This window comes from Lepisma saccharinum, chromosome 11 (assembly GCF_977018435.1).
Source record: "Lepisma saccharinum chromosome 11, izLepSacc3.1, whole genome shotgun sequence".
In the NCBI taxonomy this organism is placed as follows: domain Eukaryota; kingdom Metazoa; phylum Arthropoda; class Insecta; order Zygentoma; family Lepismatidae; genus Lepisma; species Lepisma saccharinum.
In genome coordinates this window covers 74366303-74392806 of record NC_139239.1, presented here as the reverse complement: position 1 = coordinate 74392806, position 26504 = coordinate 74366303, and the positions used below count along the sequence as shown (strand labels likewise).

The following is a 26504-nucleotide window of genomic DNA, read 5'->3' as shown; positions in this document are numbered from 1 at the left end:
TTTGAGCAAGTGGATTGCAAATATTGTATTCGTACATCAGTGTGCGTATATGTACGAAATAACTACTTGTTATAAAACTATCACAAATGTACTCTTCTTCTGAATCTCTCTTCAAATCGTCCACTGAATTGATTTTCTCATTCGTGTTCTTTCTATTCTTCTACCAATCTCTGTTTCTTTCAGTAGGGGCGATACAAACTGTATAAGTATAAACTTGATGTGACTTACAGAAACAGTATCATTGAGAGTGAAACGACTAAAGAAATTAGACATTTTTCAAACTGGAAATAGTATTAACTTGACACCAATATTGTCACGATGTGCTGTAACGTTTGCCCTTTTTCTCTTTCTGCTCGTTGGACATCCCTTTCCTCTCGGTGTCCGTGGCAGTTGTCCTCACAGACCCCTTATATACGGATGCTATGCTACATGATAACATTTCATAAAACAATATAATAAGAATATTATTCTTTCACACATGTAGTTCGGAGAGGCTGCCACCCCATTATCCATCCTCTCGGCACGACCTTGTCTTTACATAAATATGACTAACAAGAATTGAAGAAACAGGAAGAAAATAATAATAACGCAGACTAGTAAAAATAATGAACACAATATTTATTACATTCTTCATACATACATGTTGTGCAGAAATGAATTAAAAAAGCATTCATTAATCTTATACTTGAACTTCCCTGAAGTTCAAACTACCGGTAAACTATTTTTGATTCTTATAGCTATTTTTAAGAAAGGATTTTTTCTTTATCACAGTAATTCGAATTACCACGTATATACAAAATTCTTATATATTATGTATTCCTTAAAGTAGAACATTATAAAATAACATATGAAGTACGCACTGATCTCTGACGTCAATTACACTGTAAATATTTTGCATAATACAATATATTTTTAAAAAAATCACTATAGCTACCATTTGGTTAAAATTAAGACAAAAATACACAGTTCCCATAGTAATGGTACAAGTTGTACATATAACACAATATGTACTGTAAAAACGCCATTATAAATACATACAGTGTTGAGTTCAAGTGTTATATTTTGTCCTTGTGTTTTTTTTAGTTATTTACAAACTTAGTAAGCAAACTAATCAGAATCTCGTGGAAAAATAATATTTTTCTAAAAAAAATAAAAGCTAACACCTCTCTCTGCTTTGTTCATTGAACATTACTGTTATATTGTGCGTCTCAGGGGGAGTGATCACTTAATTGTAGACGCCAGTGGGTCAATCTATATTTAAAATCAGGAAAATCACCTATTTCCTCCAAGGTCAATGAACGACGTGTCGTTATTTTGGGTGTTTCTGAAGGGATGGGGGCAATTTCCCCCCCCCCCCGATGTACTTAACTCTCCAGTGAGGTAGGCATGAATTCGGAAATCCGGTATTAAGCATTAAAAATATGGTTATAAAAATAATAACACTACCATATTGAGGACTTGTTGTAATTCATTAAGTGACATATCTAATATTATAGTTAGCTATTCTTATTCTTAGTAAAGGATTTTTTTCTTTTCCATTGAAACATATCTGGAGAGATTCTAACGCATATGTAAAATTTAAAGCAAACAATTCTAATTTCTTTATTACACATTTCACCCTTAAAGGAAACAATTCTAATTTGTTTATTACACATTTCACCCTTTCTTCACTCGTGGTTATATTAGAAATTCGTGGAAAAGCAGTTTAAAATTACAAAATTAAGAACTGCATGGGTACTGTTATTTCAGTTTGTCACTATCGTAAGTGAAGTTTCATTTCCACCATCTTAAAAATCGAATGTAACAAATGTTTTGAAATTATTCGGATTTCCGTTCCACTTAATCGACAAATATTGTGTATTGGAACTTTGTCTCCCCCCTCAAAAAGAGAGCGGAGAAATAATGACAATTATAAAAGAATACAAGCTCAAAGGTTAATATATTATTCTGAATTTGAAGTCTTGTTCCGGGATCGAGTCCTATTTTCCTTATAAAATGCTATTAGTAACGTATAGAAAATGTTAATATCTTTAAAAAAAATTGCAAGCATATTTACCTTGCGGTTCGTTCGATTGTAGCACAAAAACTTCTATATTTACAATATTATAATAGTGTAAAGTTAATAAATTCTATAATATTAAGAACACTGCCTATAAACACATACCTCATTCTCTACTAACTTAGTCACCTATACACACAGAACTAGAAATGCTTGAAATTAAGATTGATTCACATTTTGGTGCATCATTTGACGCAAGCAAATGTGTTACTTTGGTTTCTTCGAAATGATGTTGTATGATCTTCTCAAATTATGAATTTTTAGTGCGTCAAATACCCTTTTACGCATATATATATATATATTTGGTGAACCAAAAATGCATCATTAGCAGTTGATGCATTTTAATATGTTGCTGGAGCTAACATATTTGTGCCAATTGGCATGTTTTTGGTTCTGTTTGTATTAATGGGCACAGATGAACACCCATCTGTGACTCGCAGTAGTAACCGTACATTTATATGCAGTTGAGGTGCACTGAAACTTTGCTATTTCCATATTTGCAATACAGCTGTTGACCTGTGTGTACAGTTGTACAGTATGCGAATTAAACTTTGGGCGGACAGTGCTAGGAAAACCTCTCTTTTTGGAGCATATAAATTCATATTAACGTAATTATTATCATCATCAATGGTTTTTTGATCATTCGTTGTTCCACTGCTTTTTCTGAACTTTTAGTTTTCATCCATTGTTATTGTATTTTGAAAAGGCTCTTTGAGTTGGTGTTTTAAGTCCACTTTATGCACAGTAAGGCTAATCTGGACTTGACCTACAGCTAAGTGGGATCCGAACCACCATGTGCCTCCACGGGGTATCGAACCCGGGACCCCTTGATTAAAGGCGACGACGATGCCAGTGGGCCATTGGGGAAGCCGATATTTTGAAAAAGTTATTAGTCTAGAAGTAGCTTTATAAAATACAGTTAGCTGTTTTTATGAAAGGAATATTAAAATTCTTCGCATATAGACTACACTCAAGCTCTATATTCTTCTTGTGGAAGCGTTTAATGTATGAATAATTAAATAATTAAACACGAAGCTTTCCATTAAATTCACAGCTTTTACTTCTTTTTAGTCAATGAAAACTAACAAGTAAGATATTAAATACCTATTTCCTGATTATAAGTTACGTATGTACTGTTAGTTTCAGAATAGTTCGTTGATATGTTAGTTATTTTATTTATAATGTTTGAAAGAACAAAAAATGGCTTACTTCGTTAATAAGTATATTTTTGTGAAATATTTCTGTTATAAGTGCTATTATATTTTTAGGGGGTTATTCCTGTCAGGGATGAAAATTTACCTCTTGTAAAAAATACTGGAATCTATTGAGGGGGCGATACCCAGCACCCCCTCCCATTGATTCGCACCCTGTGGGAACACACACAATTGTTCATAAACTTGAATTCTGATGACTGATCAAGTCGGGCTCAATGCAATAAATTGGCAGCTTCCGCAGTGAGTAGATGTAACGAGTGGGATGAGTCATGAAGACTAGTTCGCCATTCCCGCTTTCCTGGGGTGAAGCCTGATTTGCAGTCCATCCCGTGGTCGAAGGATCAGCTCTCCGATGAGTGTCAGGTTTTCTCTCCTGTCCACAGCCTCCACGCGAAAGTTCCTCAGGACAGTCGAAGCAACCGTCTTCATTTCCAGAAAAGCAAACTTTTGACCTGGAATTGCGAGAAAGAAAGTTACAAAATCTCAGACCAGTTTTTAAAGGAAAAGAATCCCATCGCCCCCTCGTTGCAAAAAAAGAACCACAATAAAACGTTTTAGTGTTACTTCTTGTGCGATTCACCCCCTAGGCTCATTAGCAGAGGCAGGTATTGAAATAAATTAATTTGGTGTTGTGTTTTGCTGCAAATGAGGATTGTTTTACATTCCTGGGAATTGTTGATGGGAATTGTTGGAAATATAATTCTCTTACAATTGATGTATTTACTCAAGTGAACGTTTATGATTTTATCCACATAATATGTATAACAGTTATTTGATCAACAGTATCGCGCTACGACGCCAGGGATCTCGGGTTCGAATCCCGGCCTGGGCATGGATGTTTGTGAGTGTGCATTCATCAATTTCATCATATCATCACTCATCCCGATCTTCGCAATTAGCCAAAAGTGGCACAAATAATAACCGGTGGCTCGACAGCCCTGTAAGGGCCTTGGCCTATCTCCAGACTGAGTCTCCCTCCCACAATCCTAAAGTGGCACAAAGCGAGGTAAAATAAAGAAAATCAATCAATTAATTGATCGACAGTAGTATTCTTTAGCTAAATCGTACGTTTTATATTATACTGTATTAACCGCATACCAGAAATTAAAATGTAAATTTAAATGTTGATCGATTTTGTGTGTAAAGTACACTTTATGCATAATAAGGCTAATCGGGACTAGATGGTTTAGAGTGGGAACCGAAGCACTATGTGCCTCCAGCGGGTATCGAACCCGGGACCCCCTTGAATTCAAGGAAACGACGCTCCCACTGCCCCATCGGGGAGGCTCTAATAAATTTAAATGTATTCCGTGACACGGGTTAGTCGGCAGAACAGCCTCAGGCTGAACCTCACCCATGCAAATACAATAATTTGAATTTGAATCCACTAATACAATAATTACAATTGAAGATTCAATACATCTGGTAGAGGTACCCGTAGCGTGCTCGATTATTTCCTTGTCCAAACATAAATCATTATGGGAAAGATATAAACATACCTACATATAATTCAATACAAAGTTCTTTATTCAACATAAGAGAGTAATAAATTTTAATTAAAATTTATTACTTTACTAACTGAATGTATTTCCTCCTGCATTTTCTCTTAAATTAACTGAAGTTCAGGTAGACAACAGAATCGCGTAGATGCAAGCAGGGCACGAATTGTTTCAATAGCTCTAGTAATTACTTTCACCTTCTAATGACAAAATTGGCTTTTTATGGGTTGATAATATGTGAACATTTCTAGCATAGATAATATTCACAAGTAAAATATACATGTTATGAACACCAGAATACACTTATATATTGAATCATTCATATATCCCCAAGTATATTTGCGATTGTGTTCATATTCATAATTTCATTTCGCGTTTTTTCATCCACAGATTATTAGTAAACACCTCCTAGCTCGTGAATATTAATAAAATCAAGTGTTTTATGGCGTGATTATCGCGATCTCCGTCAATACATGTCTCTGCTCATTATCATTAGACATCTAGATGGTGGTGATCGCTTCATTTTAGAATACAGCGGAATGGCGATCACCTTTTTAGACGCCAAAGCGAAACTATCGCCATTTCCTCATCTGTAAATTAGCTATTTTCAGACTTCTAGGGAGGAGGGAGTGATCGGTTAATTTTCGATACGTCAAGAGGCATCGATAATGATGACATCAGACATCTCGTGGTAGGATGTGGTCAGCATTTATTCAAAACTTAAAGTTAGTGCTAGACATTTCGGGGCGATCAGTTACATCTAATCGTTAAGGGAGGTTGATCGTAATTTACAAGTATGTTAACCGAACTCATCTTCTTTGATGGCGTTGTGGTAACTCTCTCGCCTTGTAATTAAGATACGTGCCATAGGTGGATGCATATTGTATGCATGGGCGTCCGGAAAGGGGGGGGGGCAGGGGTGCCGTGCACCCCTGGAAAATTAAAGTCAACCAAAAATTATATATTTTCACATATAATTTAATTTCAGCCACAATAATACGTGTTCATTATTGCACGAACATGGTAAATTCAACGTTTTTTGAGGGAACAACACTATCATTGGGGAAAATGTGCCTTGTTTGCCTCCCCCTGGAAAAAAATACCTTCCGTGCCCCTCCCTGAAAAAAATTCTGCGGACGTCCATGATTGTATAGTGATTCGGATCCCACTTTAAACAGTAAGTCCAGTCGTGGTTAGCCTATCTGAGCATAAAGTAAACTGAAAGTATGACATTTTTTTGGCAAGATCACATTAATTCTGTAATCTCGAGAAGCATGTGATTTCTGTGTTGTGTCCGTGTATAAACCATTTCACACGGAGTTATACAAAACAAACCAGTTCGAAACAAAGAGAAGAAAGTGAAGTAATATTGACCTGCAGTGCTTGCCTTGGGCGTTAAGAATGCTCTAAAATCGATGTACGATAACAACAAAAAAGCAACAAGCTATTCAACGCGCAAGAACGCTGAAGTTACGTAAAGCAGTATGACGTAATGACATTCCTTCTTTGCTTACTGGGCTGCGCCGTCACTTATGATCACAGGCGGATTCAGAATATTTTTTTTCTGGGAGGACACGACATATGCTATAAATATTCATATTGTGTGTGTTGATTGATTGGTTATTTTCCGTCACTTTTCAGCCACTTTTGGCTACTCGCAACGATGCGGATGAGTGATGATATGATGAAATTGATGAACGCTCACAAAGATTACCAGGAACCCTGGCGTCATAGCGCGCTGTGCTAACCACTCTGGCAGTGTGTGCATGTGTATACATGCATGGGGGTATATATACACATGGTGCTGCCGAACATCAACGATAAACTTTCGCATCGTATAGAATAGCGGACGTAAAAGAGAACAGGTTTCCTTTGTGATGTCTTGCTATGAATACTAGAAAAATGGGAGTATGTATTCCGTATGTATGCAACCACGTGACACAGATTCAAAGTTACCATTTATATTTATAATTTCTGTCGGAAAGCGACATAATTTACAGTTAAGGATAGACTAAGCTAGGTAGTGGGAATATGGAAATGCATCATATACGATAAACACCGCGTGTGTATGGGTATGGTGATAATTGTATAACAGCGTCTCTGCTGGCATGATATTCTATCCGTAGTAGTGTCGCTTTTATATTATTTTCCGAGATACAAAAATATAAGCCAGTGGCATGCACGAATCTGTTCGCTGGGGTTCCATACATACTCAGAAAATGCTGTTTTTCGACCGAAGTTAAATTTAGAGCAGCAACGAGTTACTGAGAAAAAATGTACCCCTTGAAGTGAAAGTTCTCGGTGTTCGTACAGCGACTAATTTACTCCGTGGCGCAAAAACTTGTTGAAGGTCATGGCTTACCAGACGGTTTTCCGTCGGGATATGTGTGGTCAGGGAATTGAGTCCGTTCACTGCTTTTTTTCCCTTTTCTCTTTCGATACCGGATTGATAGAGCTGGTGTTTTAAGTCCACTTTATGCACAGTAAGGCGAATCGGGACTGGGCCTACAGTTTAAAGTGTGAGCCGAACCACTGTGCAATGTGCATCCACCGGGTATCGAACCCGGGACTCCTTGATTACAAGGCCACGACGCTACCACTACGCCATCGGGGAGGCCCTTTCGATACCGGAGTCCGCTACTACCGCTAACAAATAGCTCCCCAATCGTGCTCACGAGTCTGGAACAATATCAACATTTTGGAGCTCCCACCGTTTTATACCTGGGACCGTTCGCATATGCGGGAATTAGATGTATGGCGATACCCTGTGTATTTACGTTTGAATTTCAAGTAGTAAGAAAGTTGCTGCAAAATAAATAGGAATGAATGACAGAATCTTGAATTTATACTTATTTTCTTGTATTCTATTTTTTTACATGTATGGTAAAGATACTCCAGGCTCAATCTTCTAAATCTAAATTCTAAACCGCCACTGCCTCCTAGATGCATATTAACTTTATCGGTATGCAATTAAGATGTTTCCCAGCTTCGATCTGCGGTGACGGCACATTTCAATGTCAAATAGATACAATAATGATTGAAATATTCGTGAAAAATTTATTTTGTATTCTTTGACACTATGGACGAACATTTTTGTTCATTGGGATACACGATATCATAGATTTTCATAATACTTGATCATCTCCTTGGAAGGGCACGTGTCGCTGTGACCGTACCAAATCCTCCATTTCTTCGGATAAGTAGTGCAGGTGGCCCGGTTGAACGTCCTCTTGTGAGGAGCTGAAGTGAGGAGCTCGCCTTAATGGATTTCTCTTGTAAGGCATGAGCTCTATTTGATGGCGCAGTGTTGCTAGCTCCTTACTCGAAAAAATCACCAAGGTTTTTGGTCTAACCTAACCTAAAACAAGGAGCTGGCAACTTTTTTCTTGCAGTGTTGCCAACATCTTACTCGAAAAAATCACCAAGGTTTTTGGTTTAACCTAACCTAAAGCAAGGGGCTGGCAATTTTTTTCTCGCAGTGTTGGCAACACTACACCCGAAAGTAAAGCTCGGTGGGGCTTGCTTTAATGGTTTGCTCTTGTAAGGCATAAACCCCCCCCCCCTATTTTCGGACACAGTATTAGCAACATCTTACTCGAAAAAAAATCACCAAGGTTTTTGGTCTAACGTAACCTAAAGCAAGAAGCTGGCAACCTTGCTTGAGGCTTGTTTTACAGTGCATAAAGCAAGGTTGCCAACCTACTGGTACTTTTGCCATAGCCTTTTACAAAAAAGAGAGAGAAGAGAGGGAGGGAAGAGTTAAACGGCCGACAGCCTACCTACAGCTTTTTTTGTCTAACCTAACCTAAAGCAAGGGGCTGGCAATTTTGCTTGAGGTTTGCTTTACAGTGCATAAAGCAATTTTTGCCAACCTACATATACAGGGCAAGGAGAGCCGGCACTGCCGTAAAAGAGAAAGATGGATGGATGGGAATACTACACGGGTTCAACGTCATCAAATAAAAATCGCCTTAATGGTTTTTTTCTTGTAAGGCATGATCTCTATTTTCTCGCAGTGCTGCCAACTCCTACCTACACTTTTTTTAGTTGGCAAGGGCTAGAGAGAGAGAAAAACTTATAGCTGGGAACAGTAATGAGCGAATGCGCCATATCGTAATTTTCCAAGTCCCGGGGGCCAATGTTTGTATATCGTGACCTTTGTAAACCTCTCTCTCTCTCGGGGGAACGATGTGCCACACACACACACACACACACACACGCACGCACACACACGCGCGCGCGGGCCAAAATTTTTGAATTTACGGCTGGAAAAATGTTTTTCTATGACATGTTTTCGTTCGAGGCAAATTCGTAGGTAGATATTGTTAAATAAATATTAATATTGTAAATATATATATATACTTATTGTATTTAGTTTTTCGGTATCGAAAAGCAACTGTCATATTGTATTTGAAAAAATATTACGCTTTTGCCTGTGGATATCTAGAAAAACGACAATTTCGTTCCTTCTCTCTATATATGCTATCAACGTTGACACAACGACACGAATTCAACAAATACGTAGTCAACCGTACATCTCTTTTTTTTCCTGACAATTTCGTTATCTGACTAGGACGGAAATGGGTTTTCCGGTGACAGGAAATACGTTGCTCCGTTTCTATACAAATAACCAGAAATCACCATATACATTTCGCAACTATGCAACAGTATTCAGCCGGCGAAATGAAAACACGAAGTAACGTCCGCTCTCGTGGGTGCAGAGACGGGGTCAGGGACTATGAAATAAATAACCGGAAAATTTATTGTATTTTTTCTCTGCCACCAAGCATAGTTACGAAGTGCATGTGACTGAAATGTAGGGGGGAGAATGTTCTAGAGAATTTGGTTCTTGGATTTCTATTGGTCCACGTTGCGTTGGCTAACATATTATTTTTGACGTTATTAGAAAACCGTATAAAACTTAAAGCGCTGGTGTATAAAGTTCTGTTTCATTTTCAACGTTAGTGAAGAGTATTTCCGCAGAATTTCTAAAAGTAAGTAACTTTGTTTCTTAGCTCGCATGAGTTGGTTTTGATTTATAAGTATGGCAATGCTTTTGCGGAAGAAAATATACTCACAAAACATGCAAAAAGAGAGAGAATATAGAAGGTGTTTCATGTCTCTCTCTGCTTTTATATATTTGAAGCATGCATCTTGGTAGCTGGAATATCTTTTTTTCTCCCGTGTGCCGTTGTTGGTAGGTAGGAAATATGTGTGCGGGGCATATTTAAAAAAAATAAATGTGTTAAATTGTTAGAGGAAGACATGAAAAATAGAGGAGAGTTGCGTGTTTTTGATATCTAGTGGAAGTACTGATTAATTGATTGAGTTGGCGTTTTTTTTGTTTAAGTCTATTTTATGCACAGTAAGGCTAATCGGGACTGGACCTACAGTTTCAAGAACCACTTGTACGGGTATCGAACTCTTGATTACAAGACAACGACGTTATCGCTACGTCATCGCAGAGGTTAGTGGAAGTACTGATTGATTTGATGTTTTAAGTCCACTTTATGTACAGTAAGGCTAATCGGGACTGGACCTACAGTTTCAAGAACCACTTGTACGGGTATCGAACCCTTGATTACAAGGCTATCGCCGTGCTAACGCAGAGGTTAGTGGAAGTACTGATTGATTTGGTGTTTTAAGTCTATTTTATGTACAGTAAGGCTAATCGGGACTGGACCTACAGTTTCAAGAACTACTTGTACGGGTATCGAACTCTTGATTCCAAGCCTACCGCTGCGCCATCGCAAAGGCTAGTGGAAGTACATAGTTATTCGAATCTTATTTATTTAAAATATTTAGTTTTTTTTTATGCATGCTTATTGATTTTAAACCTAAAATTAAATAAAATCCGGCAATTATATCCAATTATACTTATGGCTACAACGAGCATTGAGATTTTTTTTGCTACGTAAACAAAATGGCTGACATGCCAAATATGAACAGGCTATATAGATTTGAGAGAGATGGATAAAAGAAGTTAATTAAAATTTAATTTCATGATTGCAACACGGAACTTAATGATTGATTTAGTTTATTTTATTTTACGTTTTGTACCTCTTGGCTAATTTGCGAAGATTGGGGATGAGTGATGAAATGGACATTCACAAACAACCAAGCCCGACTAGGATTCGAACCCGGGACCCTTGGCGCCGCAGCGCGATGTGCTAACCACTCGGCCACAGGGTCGGGCAAGTGTTGGTATATACATAGATCAAAGTTACATGGTTCTAGGCCCCATAGGAGCCGAGAAAATCAATGTCTTGGAAAACGTCTTAAGACAAATATCTCAATCTTTAAGAAAGTCGACTTCCGGTATCTCAAGATGTTACTTCCGGTCTGTCAAGAAAATTTTCTTAAGACAAAAATCTTAAGACGTTTTCCAAGACATTGATTTTCTCGGCTCCTAATTGAGCTAGGATGATGATTTTAGGTTTGTTGGATAGGATTCGACGAGAACTATTCGACTAGCAAATAAAATCGATTCTACCCCCTCAAGTTTCGGAAATACAGACAATTTTTTATTTTTTTGAGAAACTTGATTTGCAGGCTTAGTTTTTGCCCTAATTCGAAAATTTTAATAGCAGTCGATACAAAATTAGAAGTACTCTACAACTTATTGGAGGGGTGATGACTACTGCCTGCTGTTTTCGAGTTATTTTGGATTAAAATTTCAAGATGTAATTTCTAAGATGTTTTGTAATTCATCAACTATGGGTTGTAGGAAAACGATTCTTGCTCTATCTGCTATCGCTCGACGAATACTATAAACATAAATAATGCTTATGGTTTGATTTTTAAAATGGCGAGCGGAAAATAACCATGTTTTCTGAAATTATGATTTATACTTCATATGCCGAGAGGGCTGAGGGTTAGAAAAAAAAGATTGTTTGGTAGAATTATGCACACATAATATTTTCGTGTTTTCTATACACAAGCTTAATTATTTTTTTTCAATTATTTACAGGATTTATTAAGAAGCAAGAAGTAGCATAAATAACACACTCCCATCAAACCCAACACTATTGTGAATTATTGCACAGTATTTATTTTGTGGCACTCCACTATATATATATAATAACATACCCACAAATATTTTCAACAAGATGCAATCTGAGAAAAGTTGCCCTGTGTGCAAGATAACCATACCAAGCCAAAATTTTGCAAGACATTGTCGTACCTGCGCACCTGGTAAGCGTGTAACCGCTAAAAAATCATGTCCCAGGTGCGGTATACCTATTACCATTAATAATTTGAACAGGCATATAACATCATGCAAAGTTGTCGTTGAAGCACCTGTTCCCCAACCGTCGACCAGCTCGACCAAGAGGAAAGCGGAAGCCGACTCACCACCACCCGCCAAACGCGTCAAGCCTGTGACAAAAACAAACCAGTCTGCTTTCGAGCGGTTGTTAGAGGACTTTGTCCTCACTTCGGAGGGCTCATGCGACGTGCGTAGCTTTTTGGAGAACGTGCAAGCCGAAATTATTTCCATCCTCGGCGATGCACTGGCTACGTACTCCACCAAATTCTACGCATCGCTACGTTGCCAGTACAAGAAGCCGTCTGAAGAAATTTACAGCTTCTGCCACAACACCAAGGCGAAGACGCTGCATCTGGCGGATGTCGACAACCTCGAGGTCATCTACAACCAGTTTGCCGATGAGCTGGTGGCAAAACAGGAGGAACATCAAGCTAAAGGCTCGGGGGGTTCGCTGTGTGGCGAGCCTCACGAACTGTGCGTCAAACTTTGTAAGTTCGTGCCTCTCTCCGCCTCCAACTACGTCCCCTTACCACCTACCATTGTGGCAAAAAAGGCCGTCCTGAACATTCAGAACGGTGACGCCAAGTGCTTCGTATGGTGTGTTCTGGCAGCGTTGCACCCAGTTGAGCCAAAAAATAATCCAAAACGTGTTGGCCACTACCTACCCTACGAGGCAGAGCTGGAAGTTGCCATGGCTGGGATCGACTACCCGGTGGCGCTTTCGGACATTCGAAAGTTCGAGGCTCGTACGCGGTTGGCCATCAACGTTTACGGTCTCACTGACGAAAATGCGGTGTACCCCATCCGGGTGAGCGACGTAGAGGACGATGGTGCGCAGGAAATTCACCTTCTGCTCATCAAGGACGAGACCAATCACCACTACACCCTCATCCGTTCCCTCTCTAGACTTGTTTCGAGCCAGCGGAGCAGTGATAGTCACCACGTCGAGGTGTGTCGAAGGTGCTTGTCAACTTTTGATAATCGAGAACAGCAGGACTACCAGCGCATCAGAGGTCCCAACATCGCTGCAGAGAAGCTCGCTCGCCACAAGTTCTACTGTAGTAACAACGAGCCTGGTGTGGCAGTCTTGCCCAAACCTGGCACCGTGGAGCGTTTCCACATGTACGGCGCCATGGTGGAGCATCCCGCTATCATCATCGCGGATTTCGAGGCCTTCCTCAAACCCCTGTCTACTTGCGATCCAGATCCCGAAGTTTCCTCCACCACCCCTTACCAACTCCACGAGGCATCCAGCTTCGCATACGTTGTGGTGCGACGTGACCAGCACATCGCCCCCGAGCCCTACGTGTATCGCGGTCCCGACGCAGCCAAACACTTCCTCGAGAGGATGGCTGTGGAAGCCAGCGAGATAGGGAAGGTACTGTTGGCCCCCAAGTCTATGCTCCCACTGTCCCCCGACGATCAACGTAGACACGACGAGGCCATCGCTTGCCCTGTCTGCGTCAAGGAGTACACCACCAACAACTGTAAAGTCCAACACCATGATCACTTTAACGGTAGGTATGTTGGTCCATGGTGCAACGGATGCAACCTCATGGCCCGGGACCCGCGATTTATCCCTGTGTTTTTTCATAATGGCTCGGGATACGACTTCCACCATCTGGTGCCTCACTTTGGGTACGACGACATGCGAATCAACGTCCTGGCGCAGAACGAGGAGCGTTACATTAGCTTGAGCAAGTGGGTGCGAATCCCAGGATCACACTCTACCGTCGAGCTTCGCTTCCTCGACTCCCTGAGGTTCCTCCCGGCCAGCCTCGATGCTCTCGCAGGGAAGCTTAGCGACGAGCAAATACTCATTACCTCCGCGAACTTTCCGAACTTGGACGCCGGTCTCTTCAAGCGTAAGGGGGTCTATCCCTATGAATACATCACAGACCCTTCCAAGTTCGCAGAGACGTCGCTACCTCCTCGAGCAAACTTCTATAGCAAGCTGCGAGGCTCGAACACCACCGACGAGGAATATCACCACGCCCAGTCCATGTGGCGCGAGCTGGGCTGTCGAACTCTCGGGGACTACCACGACGCCTACCTCAGACTTGATGTGACGCTCCTCGCCGACGTGTTCCAGACGTTCCGTGCGACTGCGAAGACTATCTACCAGCTGGACCCTGCCTACTTCTACAGTCTCCCCGGACTGGCGTGGTCAGCCATGTTTCTGGTGACGAAGATCGAGCTGGAGCTTCTTTCGGACGTGAACATGATGCTGTTTGTGGAACGTGCCGTGCGGGGTGGAATGGTCCAGGTGTCGCAGCGACACTCGCGCGCCAACAATCACCACATGGCCACCGGTTACGACCCCTCACAACCGTCCAGCTACATCATGTACACGGACGTCAATAACCTCTACGGACACTCCATGATGCAGCCACTCCCCTTTAGAGGCTTCGAGTGGGCTGACCCTTCCAACTTCGACGTCGAAAACTTCGACGATTCGGAACATGGGTTTTTCGCCGAGGTGGACCTTGAGTTCTCCGAGAAGCTGCAGGATTTGTTCTGCGATCTTCCCCCTGCACCCGAGTTCAAGTGTCCACCCGATTCCAACCAGAAGAAGCTCGTCATGGATTTCGAGTCCAAAGAGCGTTATGTCCTGCACTACCAAAACCTCCGGTGGTTGATGAAGCAAGGGGTTACCGTCCGCACAATACATCGAGTTTTGATGTTCGAGCATTCTCCATGGTTGAAGCCATACATCGAGCTCAACACCGAACATCGCACAGTCGCCACTTCTGATTTCGATCGCGATTTCTTCAAGTTAATGAATAATGCGGTGTTTGGGAAAACCATGGAGAATGTACGGAATCGTGTAGATGTGAGGCTAATATCAAACGAAGCACAATGTCGCAGGCTCGTAACAAACCCATTATTTAAATCGAGGACCATTTATAATGAGCAGCTTGCTCTGGTGCATATGAGGAAGAGTGAGGTGAGGCTCGACAAGCCAATTTATGTTGGTGCCTCAGTATTAGACCTGAGCAAGCTGCACATGTTCGAGACGTACTACGACATATTACGTCCACATTATAGCCACAACATCTCGCTTCTCTACACGGACACGGACAGCTTGGTGTACCACGTCCACTCAGCCGATGCATACAGGGATATAGTCACGGCACCAGCTTTGGTTAACCTCTTCGACACCTCGGGCTATCCCCAGCCGAACCAGTACGGCATCCTGCCCCGAAACAAAAAAGTACCTGGCAAACTCAAAGACGAGAAGGACGGTGATGTAATTCTCGAGTTTGCAGGTCTTCGCGCCAAGGCCTATGCCATCAAAGCCGAGGGCAGCGTTACCAAGAAGGCCAAGGGTGTCGGCAGACAGGTGGTTCGGGAGCATCTCGCATTCGAGGACTTTGTTGATTGCCTCAAGACCAGGTCGTCGGTTCTAAGAGAAGAACAGCGCATCCAGAGCGTCGACCATGTGTTGACCACAAACAAAGTTAGAAAAATTGCGCTGGATCCCAACGACGACAAGAGGTGCGTCCTCGAGTGTGGTATTCACACATTGCCGTGGGGGCACTATCGCTTAGCAGAAAGCAAAACCTGCAACATATGTCCATCTTCAACAGAAGATTCATAAAAACAAAACAAAACAAAAAAAAAACACTTTGACTGTCATTACAAAAAACTTTGACTGTATTCTTAAATAACCAGCATGCCTACGAATTTGTTCGGTTTCAAAAAACAGATCATTATGGAAACCATACCAGATCATGAAGTCTTACCTTCCGTGTTACCTAAACTCAACGGTCTGTTGATCATTCACCTCAACAGCATTTGGACGAAACTGAATGACGATGTGGGCAAGATGTTTTATGTTTTTAATAACAATTTACATTTCTACGAAATTCCGATCGACGGGAAACTTCAAATCACCGTGAATCCGGAAAACGCAGGCGAAATCAAAATTTCTACCGGCAAGAACATTTTTCGAATTAAGCACGACAAGATGCTTTCTAACAATACGTACGATGTGTCTGCAGGAGATTATCTTTACATGGAACTCCTCGGAGATTACGACAAACTTATTCCTCTCTTCGTAGAATTACGAATCGTCTATCCTATTATAAATAACCGTTAACCAAAAATGCCTAACGACATTTTCGGCAACACCAAGCGTGTGGACCATGCAGAAGAGATTCTCATGTTGGACATTCGAGTTAAGAAGTTGAGGACCGATTTGATCGCTTTGCAGGAAACCTTAAACAAAAGTTTAGAGTCGGAAATCGCTACGCTCCAAACGCAATGTCTCGACCCCATTCTGAAAATCGATTCCGAACTGAAAACGCTGATAAAAAATTATGTCGACGTACCTTCTTACGACAGCGTTCAAAATATACAGTTGAGCGTGGATTCGCTTCAAAATGATTTGGCCAAATTACAGCAATTTCAATCGAAAAATGAAGATTTGGAAAAATTGAAACTCGAAATCGAAGAACGAACTTCCGCAATAGAAAAGAATTTCTCAGAACTTCAAACCGTGGTGAACGATATAGACGCAGAACGCTTGCATGTCGTCGTTTCCAAATTACAAGAAGAATTCACCAGCACGTTGGAAGAAATTAAATCCAAGTTGCAGACTTTGGAAGATACAATGACGAACCTACCATCGTCGGACGAACTGCAGGTCATCGGCCTCGAACATAAAAATTCAATTGGAGGCCTATCAAGATTTCGAACACATTCAAACCACCATCGCTACGCTTCAGGCGTCCTTGGAATTGATCAACGAAGAAATTAAAAATATTCACGCCGAAGCGAGAGCGTTGACGAGCATTCAAGACACGTTAAGCACGGTTCAGCAGAAGATCGAATATTTAGAAAATTTAAACGTCGAAACGAATCTCGCTCATTTTCATCACGTACTGGACAACATACAGGGTGACTTGGAATCGTTACGGACGAGCGTGCCTTCGAGCGAAGATTTGGAAAAATTGAAAACGGCGGTGACGGCACTATCCGAATCGAGCGACATCAAAAATTCATTGAGCGATCTCGAGAGTAAAGTGGCCAATCTCCCCACCTCCAAAGAATTGCACGCTTTGAAAAGAAACATATCTCGAATGCTGAAACGACTAGAAACGGAAACGGCGAACGTGGAACAGATTCGAGACGAAATTAGTTCGCTGGTGTCGACGCTGCCCACTTCGCAGAGCGTCGCCGACCTTCACACGCAGTTTACAGAGATGCGAAGCATCGTGAACGATCTTACCGAGAAGAGCTCGAAATTGAATCAAGTCGAGAACCTTCAGAACATCGTCGTCAACATCAGAGATCAAGTTGGAGTGCTGGAATCCACGCAGGAATCGACGCTGGCCTCTTTCGGTGCCAAGTTGCAAGAACTCAACGAAAACTACAAGCAGTTGAACGTGGAAGTGAAAATCAAACCGTCGTTTTCTACCGTAACGGATACCATAGTCGAGCATTTGCTGCCCATCGAAAATAAACTCGGACAAGTTCACAGTAATCTGCTCGGCGTCGACACTAAATTCGCTAAACTGCATTTTCTGCAAGCCATCGAAATCAACAGCGTACCCAATCAACAGAGAATCTCCACGTTCGTCGAAGGTAACAAACTGTATATGTTGCATCCTTATCATCCGTACTACAAGTTTCTCCTCGATGGCACGATTCAGATAAACGAATTTTCGTGCTGGTCTCACGGTAGAAAAGCTAGCGTTCCCACCATGACTTTGATATCGAATCGTGGTGTCCAGAAAGCAGGAAACATTCCTCTGGCACGTTGGAACGAAACGCGCAACATATATGAAATACACGAAGACGAAGATCTCACCGTTTTCGACGTGAGTGCCGGCGATAAGCTGATCATTCAAAACACGAGCGAAGTGCCACCCTCTTTGAATCCCATCACGCTTGTGCTTCTCTTGAAACGTAATCTCTAAAAAATGTCTAGGCAAGCCATCGTCGAAGAATTGCATAAACCTGCACGCCGCAACTACGAACGTTTGGCTGTGGTAACCAAGGGCATCGACGACCTCTGGCAAAGTGACCTCGTGGAGATGAGTAGCGGCAATTTGAAAAACGTGCATAAATTGAACAAGGGCAACAAGTACCTTCTCACCGTCATAGACACGTTTTCGAAATTCGCATGGGCTCTACCTTTGAAGGCGAAAACGGGAACGTGCGTCACGGAAGCATTCAAGACAATTTTTCGCGAAAGCGGTGGCAGACGACCACGGTTTCTGCAAACGGATAACGGTAAAGAATTTTACAACGCCGTATTCCAAAAGTTTATTCAAAAACATGACGTTCGACATTATTCGACCTTCAGTCACATCAAAGCCAGCATCGTGGAAAGATTCAATCGAACCTTGAAAACACACATGTGGAAACGATTCACGCTTCGGGGAAATTACAAATGGGTCGACATCCTGCCGGAACTCGTCGACACCTATAATGATACAGTACACAGAACGATAGGCATGAAGCCAGCCGACGTTACCAAGTCCGACGAGCAGCGTTTAATTTCTACAGTTTACTGTCCAAAGTACACACCCACGACAAAAAAAGCTAAATACAAAATTGGAGACCAGGTGAGGATCAGCAAATTCAAACGCACCTTCGAGAAGGGATTCACAAAAAATTGGAGCACGGAACTCTTTACGGTGGTTCGAGTTCTACCCGGAAACCGACACACGTATATAATAAAAGATAGTAGCGGCGAGATTTTGAAAGGAAGATTTTACGAAGAGGAAATCTCTAAAACAAAACACCCCGACACGTACCTCATCGAGAAAGTATTGCGTAGGAAAGGTGACAAACTGTTTGTCAAATGGCTGGGACTTCCGGAAAAGAGTTGGATCGACGCGAACGAAGTGATCTTGTGAGTACGTGGAACGTGGTGAAGCGTCTACCGGATCCGGAAAGTCAAACGAGAAAAAAAAAGAACGGCAAGTTGCTTCCCGACAGCATCCGCTGTCTGATCGTAGGTCCTTCGGGGTGTGGGAAAACGACACTGCTCGTGGATAATTTTCTCCTCGCACCGAATTGGCTAGATTGGAAGAACAGGCACCTGTACGTGTTCTCGAAAAGTTTGGAGCAATCCAAATACCAGCAACTGATGAAACTGTACGATGGTCTGGACATTGCAACGTTCGCCTCGGAAATAAAACCACTCGACGATTGTCGTGAAAATTCAGTCGTTGTGTTCGACGACGCCATCCTGGAAAATCAAAATGAAATTCGCAACTTTTTCACGCAAGGTCGTCACAAAGGAATGGATTGCTTCTACCTAGCTCAAACGTTTTCCAAAATTCCAAAACAGTTAGTACGCGACAACGCTAATTTCATATGTTTGTTTCGTCAAGATCACACCAACCTCAAGCACGCGTACGATGACTACGTAGGCGGAGACATGAACTACAATCAATTTTCGGAACGCTGCTGCTCTACTTGCTGGAACGGTGACGATTTCGGATTCGCGACGATCGACATGACGAGGAAACCCAACGACGGAAAATACAGAAACAAAATCAACGACTTTCTAAACGTTGCAACGTTGTGAGAAACGACGTATATAAATAACGTCATGACGAAACGAAAAATCGAAGACGAAAATCTCAAGCTTCGCGATTACCTCGCGAAACGCTTCAAAGGTTGGAAATCCGAGAATCGCGGATTCTACGAAGAGAAGAAACGTCAGGATCAACCCGTGATCGATGCCATCAGCGGTCTAGGTAAAGAAATTAAAAGTGTCACGGAACAAAATAAAAATTTGATTAACGAACTCGTACCGCTCGCAGCTAAAAGTTACGCCGTACCCACGCCCATTTCGAGCATTCCTTCGACACCGTTCGAACTGAAGGATGTACCGGCACGACGTCGAGCCATTGGTAGCACGTCGTCGTCTTCGGATAAAATCGAGTTGGGACCTTTGGCACGAGACTACCTGAGCACGGGGAAATTCGACAAGGATGAAGTGTTCGGATTGTATCCCAGCATGGAAACCAGCGAAGGCGGCGGTGTGGTGTGGAAGATTGGGAAATCGAAGGTGACCTTCGAAGGCAACGACATTAAAGTCAATTTAGGCGACAAGGATAGTTGGACCAGGTATCCGGGTACGGTGGGACTGTGGGAACTCGTCGCCAAAAAGCAGCCGAAAGATTACACCGACGAAGATTACCAAAGTTACAAGGAAATTCTGATCATGACGGATGCCTTGTACCAGAACAACGACGCCTCGCAGAATAGGGTGAAATCGAGCAGCGGCGAGAAGTACAGGAATCTCATCAAACCGATTTGGAACCAGGTCAAAACAGGCAGCGGCGTCAAACGCTACAACACGTTACCCAAAGAATTCGTTTGGGTGGACGACGTTAGGAAACTCGTGGACCGATTGTTGGTGATAGCCGGCGAAGAGAATGCAGGCAACCGTAATTTCTACAACGAGAAGGTTGGCATCGTGGACATGATCAGCACGAAACTTTCCAACTTCATCGTGAACGACGACAAGGGCATAGGTTACCTGATCAAAATCATCAACACGCTGCCTCCGAAATTTTGGAACGTGGCCGAAGGAAAGGGACTCGTGAACGACATCATCAACAAGTTACCTTTCGAGATGCATTTACCTGGCTACCAGTACTGCGGACCGGGTACCAAACTCGAGAAAAGATTGGAGAGAGGAGACAAGGGTGTGAATCCGTTGGACGCGGCATGCAAAGATCACGACATCGCCTACAACACCACGCAGACGGATCTGGACGCACGTCACGAAGCAGACAGAAAGTTAGAGCACGCAGCTTTCAAAAGGTTCGTAAGCAGAGACGCATCGCTGGGTGAACGGGTCGCCGCACTGGGTACCACCATCGCCATGAACAAGAAACAAAAATTGGGGTGGGGTATATAAATAACATACCGTAAAAAATAATAATAATAACAACATGTCTCGTATAACTGATTTGCCACCCGAGCTACTATCTAAAATATTCAAAAAAGTAGTTAACGGAGATGTTAATAAACTTGTGATCATAGCAAGAACAACACCGGAATTTCGCATCCCTTGTGAAATGGTTCTCAAGAACCATCTTCGGGAGATCAGTGGCCTGAGGTGCGGTGATCTCAACATTCTGCTTTCGGCTGCAGGGGAAAAATTAAACGAGAGGTTGGACGAACTGGAGGAGGCAAGGCAGGGAAGAAGATGGTACACAGTAGATTGGTACAAGTCTATGCAGGAGACGAAAGATATCATTACGCATATCATCGCGTTTTCCGAAGCACGGACTTTCTTCCTCTGTTAAAAAAATAATAATATATATACGTGTCAAAAAAAACTTGATATATAAATAAATAATCTTCGGTATATATAAATAACACACATCGTGAAAAAACAATTAAATTTCTCTCTAACACTTTGAAATTTTTTTTGATATGACGACTGAAAAAATAAGTGATCTCCAAGCATTAAAACAAATGCTAAATTTGTCAGTCGAGTATGTAAAAATTCAGGAATTAGAAGTCGACAAACCTTACACGATAACTTCCGGTTCAATCTTTTCCAACCCAGTATGGTCCCAAGGTACGCCTGTTGCTCAACGCACAATACAGTCTATTTTTACCAGATCGATACGCTAACATGTTATCCGACGAGAAGCTATCTATTTTAATCGAGAACAAAACTCGAATCGTGTACAAGGGGACAAAGGAACTTCTTGGCAAGAAAACGAAGCACGTAATAGAATTTGTGTAACGACTGCGAGGCCTTGAAAATATATAAATAACATACCGTAAAAAACTACACAAGAAAAAATCTCAGAATATATATATAAATAACATACCGTGAAAATAACACATAGAGCATCAACATAAAGCCCAAGGGTGTCGTGTACCAGATACCATACTCCAGTCTAAAAAATCTAGGTGCCCTCGATGGGTTACTCACCAAGAAACAACGCGAGAAGAAACGTTCTTGCTTGTCGAAAGGACATGGAATGAAATTGCTGCTCAGCACACCTCAATTGAAAAGATTGCAGCGTTCGCGGAAACAGCAAAAGATCGGAGGTTTCATATTCAGCATCCCGGCCATCCTGGCAGCATTGGGGGCCGTTGGAAGTTTGGCCGGCGGAAGTGCCGCCATCGCGAAAACCGTCATCGACTCGAAGAAGAACAAGGCGGAATTGGAAGAACAGAAACGTCACAACCTGGCCATGGAGAAGAAAAAGGGGAAGGGCGTGATGAAAAAGTTTAAAAAAAAGAAACAGAAGCACTCACCAACCGAGACATTGAATCTCTGATCGGACCGTTACGAATCAAACACTTCAGAGGAGTTTTCATGTCCGACTCGTTACCTTCAAGCGTTAAAAGAAGAGAATGCGGAGTAGTCAACTTGGACGGTCAAGAAAATCCAGGCACGCATTGGATATGTTACCACAAAAACGACAATGATAAAGCATTCGTTTTCGATTCTTTCGGAGGTGTTCCACCTACAAATTTAGTTCATTATCTGAAAACGAACAAAACCTCCATATACTACAACGACGAACGCATTCAAGATTTCGGAGATGTGAACTGCGGTCATCTCTGCCTCTCCGTGCTCGCGTTTCTCTCTAAAATAAATAACCCTACGATCGAGGATTTCCAGAAAGCATTGTGGAACCTCAAACAGCATCACTAGGATGGGCGTGTTCCATCTCACGAGCGAATCTTCAATCTTGAAACTCACGCTGCACGACGACATCGTCTATCCTAAATCCGTGGCTCTGCGTGCATTCTACAGCATGTACCTCATACCCAATGTTACGCAGCACAACAACAAAATTAGCGTCGGAAGCGAACACATCGTCGTCACGCCAGGACAATACAATCTTTCCACTTTGCAAGCTCAGTTACCCAAAGGCACGTACCTTTCTCAAAATTCGGTCACGCACAGAGTGGAAATCCTATCCGCGACGGAGACCGTGGACCTGGGCACCATGGGAGAACTTTTAGGTTTCGAGAACGACACCAAACTCGAAGCTGGCATCAAGCACGTAGCAACCAACATTCCTAAATTCTTGGCCATAGAGACTCTGAACGTACACTGTAACGTGGCCGAAGGTATGATCACGAAATATTCGGACGGATTGTTAGGAAGTCACAAGCAGACGGGAATCATAGCCACTTTCTAACCAAGTTCCGAGTTCATGGAACCGATCATCTACACGCCCTCTTCGCCGATCTATTTTCCAGTATGTCGCAACCGCATAGACGACATAGAGTTGGTGGTGACGAACGAGAAAGGAGACGTGGTGGATTTCGCAGGTGCCACTACGACGGCCATCGTGGAGATCAACGTATAATAAATAACCATACATGTAAAATGGAGCAAATCGAAAGTTACGAATTGCAATCTTTCCCTCCCAACCGTCGCACGTTCGCCAATCTGAACGAAGCGAACAGGGAGATCGAATACGACGTGGACGTAGGCGACGGGTTCGTTCATCCTCACAGAGCGGACCTCTACCTTCAATTCGACGTGGTGAAGAAGGAAAGCGGAGACGCGTTTCCCGCAGCAGCAAACTTGATACTCGTGGACAACTTCGTGCCTCACCTGTTCTCGCAGGTGGAGGTGAGGAAACACAACACCGTCATCGACAGAATAGATTATCCAGGCATCACGTCGACGGCGGTGGGAACGTTGAAATTATCCAAAACGGACGCAGCGTACTACCAGGCCGGGGGATTCGAAGCCGGGACCAAAATATCGACGAGAAGTCACACGGTGCTCTTTCCCATGCGTCTGCTGCCGGGTTTCTTCTCGGACTACAAGGAGATCATGTGGAAGGGGGGACTGCGCGTTACGTTTCGAAGAGCGGCCAACGACAACGACGCACTAATGCGATACGCTACTTTGGGTCCGGACGGCACCACGCCGATAGCCAACACTCTACCCGAAGCAGCCAAGTGCGTCATCCAAAGCATGGAATTGAGAATGCCGGTGGTGGAATACGAAACGAACTACGCCCTCAAGTACAAAGCGGAGATCTTGAAAAGTCCGCAGGTGCCGATTCACTTTCACGGTTACCAGTGCGTGCAGAAGATGGCGTCGGGAAGTCACATGGAATTCGACGTGACGACGCAGTTCAACAACATACAGTTCGACATGCCAGATTTCGTCGTAGTGCTCTTTCAGACCGGGAGGGACAAGAATCAGGAAAAAGATTCCAGCAAGTTCGACGACTGCAAGATCAAGAACGTTTATCTGAAGAATGGACGCAACGAAGTGTTCCCGCGCGAGAATTACAACCTCGACGTGACCAAAAACGATTACCTCAAACTTTACGAAGCGTTCTCGGCTTACAAACGCGTGACCGAGGGAAGCGTGGACATGTACTACACGCCCAGCGAGTTCAAAGCACGGAGACCCATGACCGTCATCAACACATCTAAGAGAAAGAAGGTTGTGGTCAACGATCGAACCAACATCAAGGTCGTCTGCGAGTTCCACGATGCCTTGCCCGAGGATACCCTATGCAGTGTCATCCTGATTGCAGAGAAGTCCTTCGCCTACGACGTGAAGAACGAGAGGGTCACAGAGCAGTTTTAACAAGTTTTTTAACATCTTTTCTTGCACAATAAGAAATTTTTTGTACTAGCACAATCAGTTACAATCGCACAATACAAATTTCACTAGTTCAGATCAGTTACAAATGTCAATTTCATTAGTTATCAGTTACAATATCTTTTTTGCACTATAGCACGAGACAATCAGAAAAATTGCAGAAAAAAATTTGTTGTTGTTTTTACACGTGAAAATTAACAATAAATTTTTTTTTTATCGTTTCAGATGCTGTCGAAACATCAAAAACACATACACACACACTAGAAAAAAAAAGCATGCAACTTTATTTGTAACACACACATACATTCTCCATCTTCATCAAGAAAATATTATAATAAACATAATTATTTTTATCTATATCTCACAATAGAACTCTATATCCAAAAATATCACAACATCAAATAACACTAGAGTCGTTAGTACACGTTGCATGCATTACGGAGGTCCTCTGTAGGGTTTCATGGAAGTTTGGGGGGAAAAAAAAACACGTGAAACTCTACAGAGGTGCGGTAATCTATAACCGCAGCCATTAGAAAACTTTTACATTTTTGGTTGGGCACCACGCACCCTGGCGAGGTTATAGGGGCCAGGCCTCCTAAAAAACAACAATTATTATTATTTTGTTTGTTTGTTTGTGTTACAATACATATGCGCGCGCGCGCGTGTGTGTGCGTGCGTGTGTGTGTGTGGCACATCGTTCCCCCGAGAGAGAGAGGTTTACAAAAATCACGATATACAAACATTGGCCCCCGGGACTTGGAAAATTACGATATGGCGCATTCGCTCATTACTGTTCCCAGCTATAAGTTTTTCTCTCTCTCTAGCCCTTGCCAACTAAAAAAAGTGTAGGTAGGAGTTGGCAGCACTGCGAGAAAATAGAGATCATGCCTTACAAGAAAAAAACCATTAAGGCGATTTTTATTTGATGACGTTGAACCCGTGTAGTATTCCCATCCATCCATTTTTCTCTTTTACGGCAGTGCCGGCTCTCCTTGCCCTGTATATGTAGGTTGGCAAAAATTGCTTTATGCACTGTAAAGCAAACCTCAAGCAAAATTGCCAGCCCCTTGCTTTAGGTTAGGTTAGACAAAAAAAGCTGTAGGTAGGCTGTCGGCCGTTTAACTCTTCCCTCCCTCTCTTCTCTCTCTTTTTTGTAAAAGGCTATGGCAAAAGTACCAGTAGGTTGGCAACCTTGCTTTATGCACTGTAAAACAAGCCTCAAGCAAGGTTGCCAGCTTCTTGCTTTAGGTTACGTTAGACCAAAAACCTTGGTGATTTTTTTTCGAGTAAGATGTTGCTAATACTGTGTCCGAAAATAGGGGGGGGGTTTATGCCTTACAAGAGCAAACCATTAAAGCAAGCCCCACCGAGCTTTACTTTCGGGTGTAGTGTTGCCAACACTGCGAGAAAAAAATTGCCAGCCCCTTGCTTTAGGTTAGGTTAAACCAAAAACCTTGGTGATTTTTTCGAGTAAGATGTTGGCAACACTGCAAGAAAAAAGTTGCCAGCTCCTTGTTTTAGGTTAGGTTAGACCAAAAACCTTGGTGATTTTTTCGAGTAAGGAGCTAGCAACACTGCGCCATCAAATAGAGCTCATGCCTTACAAGAGAAATCCATTAAGGCGAGCTCCTCACTTCAGCTCCTCACAAGAGGACGTTCAACCGGGCCACCTGCACTACTCGGATACTTAGAAATTTAAGCTGTATTGAACGAAATACAGGATTTTCAGGTTAGGTGGTTATGGTTTCTAAGTTTATCCTTTCGTATCTTTCCCCTTCCTATTTCTCTCTTTCTTGTTTATCTCTTTCTTTCTTCCATCTGTCAATATCTTACTATGTTCCTTTCTCTTTCCTCTTCCTTACACTTTCTTTGCTCCTCTCTCCTT

General features: G+C 42.5%; 1 protein-coding gene across 2 annotated transcripts in view; it reads right to left on the bottom strand.

Annotated features, from left to right (window-relative positions):
* Positions 1-597: 597 nt before the first annotated feature.
* Cyp4c3 (Cytochrome P450 4c3) overlaps positions 598-26504 on the bottom strand; it is a 128067-nt gene continuing 102160 nt past the window's right edge. For both annotated transcript variants that reach the window (XM_083131412.1, XM_083131413.1), the window contains exon 12: positions 598-3725. In XM_083131412.1, coding sequence (XP_082987538.1) covers positions 3550-3725 — 176 coding nt within the window. In that variant the 3' untranslated portion in view covers positions 598-3549. The remainder of the gene's footprint in view (positions 3726-26504) is intronic.